This window comes from Otolemur garnettii, unplaced genomic scaffold (genome assembly GCF_000181295.1).
Source record: "Otolemur garnettii isolate 467f Iridium unplaced genomic scaffold, OtoGar3 scaffold00050, whole genome shotgun sequence".
Classification (NCBI taxonomy): domain Eukaryota; kingdom Metazoa; phylum Chordata; class Mammalia; order Primates; family Galagidae; genus Otolemur; species Otolemur garnettii.
Window position 1 is genome coordinate 9,236,910 of NW_003852445.1, and position 10,379 is coordinate 9,247,288.

The 10,379-nt window shown below is 40.1% G+C and overlaps 1 protein-coding gene across 3 annotated transcripts in view; it reads right to left on the reverse strand.

Moving 5' to 3' along the window:
- ZNF106 (zinc finger protein 106) overlaps positions 1–10,379 on the reverse strand; it is a 62,708-nt gene that overhangs the window by 2,866 nt on the left and 49,463 nt on the right. For all 3 annotated transcript variants that reach the window (XM_023514290.1, XM_003791755.3, XM_023514291.1), the window contains 6 exons: positions 9,389–9,505; positions 6,632–6,823; positions 6,133–6,195; positions 5,330–5,449; positions 4,143–4,214; positions 3,311–3,382 (listed from right to left, as the gene is read on the reverse strand). In XM_023514290.1, the coding sequence (XP_023370058.1) occupies positions 3,311–3,382; positions 4,143–4,214; positions 5,330–5,449; positions 6,133–6,195; positions 6,632–6,823; positions 9,389–9,505 (636 nt within the window). The remainder of the gene's footprint in view (positions 1–3,310; positions 3,383–4,142; positions 4,215–5,329; positions 5,450–6,132; positions 6,196–6,631; positions 6,824–9,388; positions 9,506–10,379) is intronic.

Below are 10,379 nucleotides of genomic sequence, written 5' to 3' on the forward strand. Positions count from 1 at the left end.
AAAAAAAAAAAAAAAAAAAAAAAAGAAGGGCAAGCACTAAGGGTAGCCATTACATCTTGTGAGACAGATAAAAGGTTAGCAAATATTCATAATGAATTACAACAGAATTCAGTTTAAACCATATTCTTTTCTTACCATCCTAAAATTGAGTTTGTCTTATTCCATTTATCACAAAAAGCAAAGAGCTTTACAACAACACTAAAAGGATTATTCTGAACAATTCTAAGAACTATTGAGTCATAATCTTTTTCTTTTTTTGAGACAGAGTCTCACTATGTCACCCTTTTGTAGAGTGCTGCGGCGTCACAGCTCACAGCAACTTTAAACTCTTGGGCTTAAGTGAGTCTCTTGCCTCAGCCTCCCAAGCAGCTGGGACTACAGGAGCCTGCCACAACACCCGGCTATTTTTCGGATGTTGTTGTCATTGTTTAGCAGGCCTGGGCAGGGTTCGAACCCACCAACCCCAGTGTATGTGGCCAGCGCCTCAACCACTGAGCTATGGGCACTAAGCCTATTGAGTCATAATCTTGAAAATAAAAATGTCTGATAAGAAAAAGTATATTTGTGGAAATATCTGTTGCAGAAAACTATGCTCTCCACTCACCATCTTTTTTTAAATTGTAATATAAATTTGGTTCAATTCATGTTTTTTAAGTTTTGGGGGGAGGCTACTTCCACATCTTCAGGTAAAATTCATATATTAGTCAGGAAGCACAAAGACTCTTTGTCTTGGCTTTCCCTCATATACTTGTTTATAATAAATTTTGTGATTCTAATTCTAACATGTTCTTTCTTTCTTCTCTTTTTGAGACAGTCTCATTCTGTTACTTCTTGCCTCAGCCTCTTGAGTAGCTGAGACTATAGGCACCCACACAACCCCTAGCTAACATTTCTATTTTTAGTAGAGACAGGGTCTCATTCTTGCTCAGGCTGGTCTCAAACTCGTGAGCTCAAGCGATCCTCCCACCTTGGCCTCCTAGAGTACTAGGAGTACACACACGAGTCACCGCGCCCAGCCTAATGTGTTCACTTGTAAAAAATAATGCAAATTCAAGTTTTTCCTCTGTCGTACTAACTCACCTCTCTATCTATAAAACCAAAAGGTATTTTCCCTATTTCTCTAAAAAGACTAAATCATTATTTGTGTATCCTGATGTACAATAGACCCCTTCATCCATGATTTCACTATTTGAAGTTTCACTTACCGTGGTCAACTGCCATGCAAAAATATTTAACGAAAAATTCTACAATAATTCATAAGTTTTAAACTGCACACTATTCTGAGTAGCATGATGAAATTGTGTGCTGTCCTATTCCACCCTGCCCCAGAAGCGAATCATCCCCTCATCTATACTACCCACCTGTTACTCACTTGGTAGCTGTCTTAACTATTAGGTTAAAAAAAAAAAAAGCACAGTAATGTAGGGTTTGAACCATCTGTGATTCTGGGCATCTACTGGGTATCTTGGAACACATCCCACTGGGATAATAGGGCACAGCTGTACTAGATTTTGCTTGCCTTCACTGAGAAGACTAAAAAGCAAAGGCAGGAGCTGTACAGTGGCTCAAGCCTACAATCCCAGCTACTTGGGAGACTGAGGCAGGAGGGTCCCTTGAGCCCAGGTTCAAGACCAGCCTAGGCAATATAGAAAAGCCCATTTCATAAATAAATGAATTAAAAAACAAGAATGATCATATGTAAAAAGTTGAAAAGCAATTAGTCTACAGATAAGTCTAAAGTCAAATTTAGAAATGGGGAATGTCAAGTTCATTCCAATCCTGAAAAGGATGTCAGGGTCTCAGGGAAAAGAAATTCAGTCCCATAGACTTCTCTTTGGTCACTACCAATACTGCAGCTGATGAAAAAAAAATTAAGGCTCATAAGAAATAATGTGAAAGTTTTAAGGGTTTTTTTTTTTTTTAGACAGAGCCTTAAGCTGTCCCCCAGGGTAGAGTGCCCTGGCATCACAGCTCATAGCAACCTCCAACTCCTGGGCTCAAGCGAGCCTCCTGCCTCCACCTCCCAAGTAGCTGGGACTACAGGCGCCTGCCACAACGCCCGGCTATTTTTTGGTTGCAGCCATCATTGTTGTTTGGCAGGACCAGGGCTGGATTCGAACCCACCACCTTAGCTGTATGTGGCTGGCGCCTTAGCCACTTGAGCCACAGGCGCCGAGCCAGTTTTAAGGGTTATCATAAACTCCAAACCCAGTATAAAAATCACACAACTTAGCTTGGTGAACTGAGATTTAGAACTTCAAAACTATAAATTTTTATTTGTTTACTTCTCAAAAAGCAGCGAGAACAAAATCCAACCCCCTGATACTTAACATAGTACAATGTGAGTTATCTCACACTTCTGTATTGTTACTTTTTTTTTTTTTTTTTTTTTTTTTTGAGACAGAGCCTCAAGCTGTCCCCCAGGGTAGAGTGCCCTGGCATCACAGCTCAGAGCAACCTCCAACTCCTGGGCTCAAGCGAGTCTCCTGCCTCCGCCTCCCAAGTAGCTGGGACCACAGGCGCCCGCCACAACGCCCAGCTATTTTTTGGTTGCAGCCGTCATTGTTGTTTGGCGGGTCCGGGCTGGGGATTCGAACCTGCCACCTTAGGTGTACGTGGCTGGTGCCTTAGCCAGTTGAGCTATAGGCGCCGAGCCTGTATTGTTACTTTTATAAGCAAATATTGATTTACAATAACGCAAAACAAAAGAAAAATCAGCTTGGAGACAACCTCTAAGCAGATAATATTTATTTATTTATTTATTTTTTGGAGATAGTCAATCACCCTGGGGTTGAGTGCCATGGCGTTACTGCTCACAGCAACCTCAAACTCTTGTTCTCAAGTGATCCTCTTGCCTCAGCCTCCAGAGTAGCTGAGACTATAGCTGCCTGCCATAATTCCTGGCTATTTTCAGAGACAAGGTCTCACTCTTACTCAGGCTGGTCTCGAATTCATGAGCTCAAGCAATTTGCCTGCCTCAGCCTCTCAGAATACTAAGATTACAGGCATGAGTCACAGCCCAGTCTAGCAGACAGTATTTAAATATGCATTATAGTTAATCTTAGAATAGACTTTTCATTAAAGAATACAAGTATGTTATGTATAGTTAAAAAATAAGGATCTTAATGTTTAAGTCAGGGCTTTTAGTCAAAATAAATAAATAAGCAAGCAAGCTTCCTTGTCTTATCGTAGAAGGCATAAAATAGATGTTCAAAATAAAAATATTAAACTGAAGACAATGAAGATTTATAAATTAGCCTAAGGTTAACCAACTCTTAAGTCGAGTGATAAGAACAGTTTTACTCCTTACCCAACAGCGGTAGTTCTGCATCAGATTTAGCCTCACAGCCTGAATACTGCCATCGTAACATCCAGTATAAATCTGGAGAGAGAGAGGTTTATAATTAGTAGACCAAAACAGACACAAAAACTATACAACACTCTCAAAGTAAGAGTTAAAAGCTATTTGTAGCAGCTATCCTAAGAAAATACAACCTAAGCCAAAACCAGCTCCGAGTGCTAGAATGGCGAAGTATTTTCTTGTTCTTCTGGTCTAGGTACTTTGAAGTGGTGCTCCTTAGAGAGCCACTCTTGGGATGTGGCAGGGCTCAGAGGCACCCACTTATTCTTGAACTGGTGTAGCTCTGATTTCTGTCAGGTGCTGTATATCAGGCACCTGTATTTCATTGGAAGTAAAAGTTCTACTAGAGTTTGAGAAACATCCATTCTGGCTCAACCTCATAACTTAAGAATAAACCAAGGCTTGGCAGGATTAAATGAGTTAGTTTCTACTTTTAGATCTATTATAACTAGGCCACACTGGCCAAATCTCCTGACTCTACTCCAGTGTTCTAAAAAAGCACTACTCAACTTTTTGAAGCACCTTAAATTTGCCTTCTATTTAATGGTGGTATTAGATTTTTATTTTTATTATTTTAGCTATTAATATAAAATGAAATATTCAACACTGCCCCTGGGTTATTATTACTATCTCTTACTATTATTATGCCAAGAGATGGAAAGGTATTCAACAATGAGGCATATCAGAAACAGATGTCACTTTTGGAAGTGATAAGCATTAACATTTCAGTATATAGAATTTTTAGTAAATACATTCACAGGCAATAGTATATAATACTCACCATACTTTTATGAATGGTCATACACATAATCATGTCCTTGTGTCCTCCATAAACCTGCAATCGATCGTGGGACTTCAGAGAAAGGGGAAAAAAAGAAAAGGAGAATTAAGGTTATTTATACTTTGTCTTTAATAAGCATAATCCCTAAGGACCCTTGGTAAGTTTAAAACTATATCCAAGATACTCAGTTGAAGCACCAGTAGCATTCTAACAGAAATACAATCTAATAGCCTTCTATTAAGACCCACTCCTGGGCTCGGTGCCTGTGACTCAAGTGACTAAGGCGCCAGCCACATACACCTAAGGTGGTGGGTTCGAACCCAGCCCGGACCCGCCAAACAACAATGATGGCTGCAACCAAAAAATGTCCAGGCATTGTGGCAGGCGCCTGTGGTCCCAGCTACTTGGGAGGCGGAGGCGGGAGACTTGCTTGAGCCTAGGAGTTGGAGGATGCTGTGAGCTGTGATGCCATAGCACTCTACCCAGGGGGACAGCTTGAGGCTCTGTCTCCAAAAAAAAAAAAAAGACCCATTCCTGGCTGGGTGTGGTAGGTCATGTCTGTAATCCTAATACTACTCTGGAAGGCTGAGGTAGGAGGATCCCTTGAGCTCAGGACTTCAAGATCAGCTTGAGCAGGAACAAGACCCCATCTTTCCTAAAAACAGAAAAATCAGTCAGGTGTTGTGGCGGTTGCTTAGAGCCCCACCGACTTTGGGAGACTGAGGCAGAAGGATCACTTTAACCCAAGAGTTTGACTGTGGTTGCTGTAAGTTAGGCAGAGGCCATGGCACTCTAGCCTAGGCAACAGAGTGAAGACTATGTCTTTAAAAAAAAAAGACCCACTCCTCAAGGAGGGGTGCTGTTAATTAGAAATAATAAAACCAATTTCTTTATTATCAAAGTCTCAAACTTGAAGGTGTACACAAGGAGAACTACTTAAGTTTTAAGAGACCAGAGTTTCGCTCCAAAAAGCTCTGAAGTTTTGACACCATGAGCCTGACCAAATATCTCAGAGCAATGTTTCTGCAAGCATAGTCATAGGCCAGCTGTTTCATCATTCTCTAGCATGCTTGTGAAAAATGCAGATTCCTGGGCTCCACCCCAGCCTTGCTGTATCGAAAATCAATACCAAACTTAGGTAATCTCCCCAAATCACTAAAGCACAAAATACTGGATCTAAATTTTACCTGTAATTCATAGACGCGAACAAACTTATCCAGGCAAGCCGTCACCATTACTTTTCCTAGGATATTCACCACAGTCACTGCATGATTGTGACCTTTATAGATCCGTACAAGCTCACCAGTCTACATCAGAAGACGGGGAAGAGTCACTTTCAAAATCCTTTCCTACTTATGATTCTGTAATTCTAAGAGGCATAATTCCAAGTCAACCTGTACATGTGTGTAGCTATACGAATTTTAATAGCTGAAGTACTCCATAAGCATTTGTTACCTACCCAAAATACATAAAATATATTCTTATGGGGGGAACCTAATGTCACAGAAAGGGAAGGATCACAATTCCATCTGTATGTATTAATATTTTATTGAAGCTATGTATTTTATTAAAGCTATATATTTTATAGCTTTCAAAGTATTTTCACTTTTATCATTTCACTGGATCTAGACAAGTCCATTAGGTGAAATGATTGCCAGGTTTACAGACCAGGAACTGACTTTCCAAGAGCTATGACCTGCAAGTGGTCTCTCAGTTGTTTTACTTGTTCTATTTTAACTACATGTAATATACCTTTTAAGAAGCCTTAACTGCTCAAATTTAAATAAGGCATTCAAACTATACCCTACATAAAATTTGAATCTGTCCCCCATTAAAAATTTTGTTGAAGTCAGAATTTCTATGTTGTTCTATATTATCCAAGAGTACACACACATGAATTATTATGAATCCTTGCAAGAGATCTGAGGAAACCTTCAGACTTTAACCACCATTTTCTTCAAGATTTCTTTGTACTACCAATGTAACTTACGTGAATGTTGTGGGCGTGGACTGACTGATCACTGGAGCCACTGAACACAAGGTCATTCACCACCTGAAAGCAAAACATTCAATGAACCAGATTCTGCACAAGGTTCTTAGTTTCTTCTATAACTTGTAACACATTAGCAAGTTCTAATTTCCATCCTATTTGAGATGAGCATAAATTAGGTATAAAACAAGTTTCTCAAACAAATTTTCTCAACTGAAACTCTCCTACCAACCACTCTGATGAATTGACATGTATTACCAGGTCTGTTACCTCTCCAGAATTTTTGCCTAGGAAGGCATTAAAGTAAACCCACACTCTATAATAAAATACATTCTTACTATTTCTCAAATAAAAGTACATTACTTGGTGACCCAAACATAAAGAAAAGGCTTGTAATCTCCTTGCTCTTTTCAAGATGAAATCCTAAATAACGGATTGAACAACATGAGAAATGCCATTCAAATCCTTGAATTTGAGACAACTCTTACATCATACTTGCCTTCATGCAAAGAATAGTTTTGCTATGGCCCTCCAGAGTTCTGAGGAGCAGTCCATTCCGTGCATCACGTACACTAATGGTACAGTCATAAGATCCCACAACCAGCAGCCTTCGGGCACCTTCCTGAGCTGTGGCAAGGCAGCTGACTGCCCGAGGGCCATGGCATTCAAAGATCTCAAGCCGTTTGTTGTTCTGGAAAATAAACCACCACTATATAGAAAAGCAACTTAGCTAGAAAACCTCAAAATCAACTAACTAAAATTACTATCTTAATAAACTCTCAATTCTATGATCCCTAGTCAAATTCTCATACACTATGACCTTAACTGTTATTCCCACTCCAACCGTCTTTGCTGTGTTTGTGACCTCCCCTCCCCTGATCTAGTGAAGGCAAACTTGTATTATAAACTAATTTATAATTTCCACCCACTATCCTGATCCTCATTATAAACTGGTTCTCTTTTTATGCTTTCTTTCACTTCCCTTAAGTTAATGATAATAAAGGATCAACCTTTTTTTCAAACTATAGTATACGTTCCATGACACAGACCCAGGAACTCTTCTGCTGTTTTTGAAATCTAAAATTTACACACTCTATTTATCATGCTGTTTCCAAAAATATCTACTGTGAGCGGCACCTGTGGCTCAGCGGGTAGGGTGCTGGCCCCATATACTGAGGGTGGTGGGTTCAAACCTGACCCCAGCCAAACTGCAATAACAAAAACAACAACAAAAAAATAGCCAGGCGTTGTGCCAGGCACCTGTAGTGCCAGCTACTCGGGAGGCTGAGACAAGAGAATTGACTGTGCCTAGGAGTTGGAGGTTACTGTGAGCTGTAATGCCATGGTACTCTACCAAGGGTGATAAAGTGATTCTGTCTTTTTTGAAAAAAATTTTTTTTCCCTACTGAGAACTACCTTCTTAGACAATTTCAATAAGAGTCTCAACGTTTTCCCCTTTTGTTATTATGATGTTCCTCTGGCTTCTGGTTCTATGTCATCTCATTACATCATTTAATGAACTATAGAAGGCTTTACATCAGAATGGCATGGTCACATCCTGAATCCCCAAATATTCTTCTACGTAAGATTCTAGACTTCTTTCTGTCATCCTCCCATCAATCTCATTAATCAAGTCTCCCACTTCCCCTTTAGAAGCACTGTAGCTGCATGCATGGAGCAAAACTCTTACATACTAAGCAGAAAGCAACAGCTGGGAGTCTACAGAGCTGAGCAATGATTTTAGCCACCTTAAGTGCTGGGGGGAGAGACTAACTGGAGTTCAGGACCTAGTGGTGGATAGGCCCTGGTAAATAATTCTGGCTTTCTGCTGAGACCCCAGAGGCACTACATTCCTATAGTGTGGGCAAACCAGAAAAAGTGAAGCCTTATTTCATGTCTAGGCAGAAACTCTCAAATCTCTGTCTCTAGGTCCATCTTTGCCAGGGCTCTTTAACCATTTCAGGAAATTTTCCGTTTGAGTTTCTCATCACCTCCTTGCCTCAAAAGTCTTGCTCCTAATTTCTGTCTACCTCTTTAACATTAATGAATTTCACAAAACAGAAGAGAATTATCAATTTTTACCTTTTAAAATATTTTTAACTTATTCTCTCTTTTCCATTTCTATTGCCCTAATCCAATCTAATCAAGCTGATGGCACTTGTTTCCATGTAGAATATAAAAATCTTCATTAATTATTCTTCTGTGGTATCGTCCTATCAGGTGGACCAAATAACTTGGCACTTAATTCATGTAGGTGTCAGATTCTTCCAACTTTATTTTTAAGTTTCTTAAAGGTGGAACCATGACATCTTATTGGAATTTATAGTAGCATGAGCCAGCATGTACCATATAATGATTCTGCAACAGTAAGTATCCTAACATGCTGCTACAAAATGACTAGAGGATAGGGTACTACAGCTCATTGGTAACAAAACTATGGATTCCACCTCAGATTACCTCTTTCATCCACTCCCTTCTCTTTATCTTTAGTCTAACCTTTCATGTCAACTTTCACTACAAGGTCTACTAAATGGTTTACCTGCTTTTGCTAATACCAGTCTTTCCCAGTCTCATCAACACCACAGCAAATTTTTCTAAAATACAAATTGGATCATGTCTCTCATACTTTAAAACCTGTAAGATGACATCCAAATACCCTAACAAAGCACATTAGGTCAGCAAGAACTTACTAAACATTAATAGGGCCTATCATTTAACAGATGCTCAACAAAGGTTTGCCCAACGATTGCCTGCATTTGTAAAGTCAAGTCGGAGAAAAAAAAGAGAAAGGTCTGCTAAAGAATGAATTTAGATTGGTTAAGAAAGAAGGAGGATACACGGATGTTAAGGCAGACTGCTGACTTAGTTCACCTTACAGAATGGGCCACCTTCATGAAACCCTAAATCAGTTCCAAACCACACCAATGCCATAGTCAAAGGAATGTAACTTCATTTTTCATGGTGTTATTATTAAAATGAGATAGACTGGTTTAACCTGTGACTCATTATTTGGCCCCAAATCTTCAGGCTTGTTTTAATTTAGCCGAGTTACATTATGGTTCTGGCACATTTGACTCTAAACAGAAAGAACAGAGGATCTGGTTTCACTTACATCAGAAGGTAACAATTTTTGAGTCTCGACTAATTCTGTTGCTTCCTCAACAAGAAAACAGAAAAATGCCTGCATGCTACTTCTTCCTATATACGCTTATATTATTTTTAAGTGGAATTCAGCCTTCTTTTCCAAACCACTAACCTTTACGTTGAAGGAGACCACAGTGCCATTTGCCAGTCCAGCATAGAGGATTCGCCATCTATTGTGGAGGCAGAGGACCCGGTCTTCCAGCTGTAATTGCTCCATGCTCTCTCGGGTCTAGTAAAGTATAAAACATCTAATTAGCAGAAGGTAGTGGCAAATGAAATGTGAGAAACAATTTCTCCTGAAAGCAGAGTTTAAAATGATTCTTATGAGGAAGAAAATGTGGCATCCTCTGTTTTGTAGGGGACTACATTAAAACTTTTCCCCCACTTAGGGCAGCGCCTGTGGCTTAGAGGGTAGGGCGGCAGCCCCATATACCAGGGGTGGTGGTTTCAAATCCTGCCCAGGCCAAACTGCAACAAAAAATAGCCAGGCGTTGTGGCAGATTCCTGTAGTCCTAGCTACTCAGGAGGCTGAAGCAAGAGAATCAGGTAAGCCCAAGAGCTGGAGGTTAATTGTGAGCTGTGACGCCATGGTACTACCGAGGGTGACAAAGTGAGACTGTATCTCTAAAAAAAAAAAAAATTAAAAAATTAGGGTGGTGCCTGTGGCTCAGTGGGTAGGGCGCTGGTCCCATATACTGAGGGTGGCAGGTTCGAACCCGGACCCGGCCAAACTGCAACAATAAAAAAAAATAGCTAGCGTTATGGTAGGCACCTGTAGTCCCAGCTACTCGGGAGGCTGAGGCAAGAGAATTGCTTAAGCCCAGGAGTTGGAGGCTGCTGTGAGCTGTGACATCACAGCACTCTACCAAGAGTGATAAAGTAAGACTCTGTCTCTAAAAAAAAAAAAAAAAAATGTAAAAATTAGCTGGGCATGGGGGGTATGCACTTGTAATTCCAGCTACTCTGAGGCTGAGGCAAGAAGATCACTTGAGGCCAGGAATTCGAGGTGGCAGTGATCTATGATCATACCATCATACTCCAGTCTGGGTGACAGAGGAAAACTCGATTTCTTTTTTTTTTTTTTTTTTTTTTTTTTTTTGAGA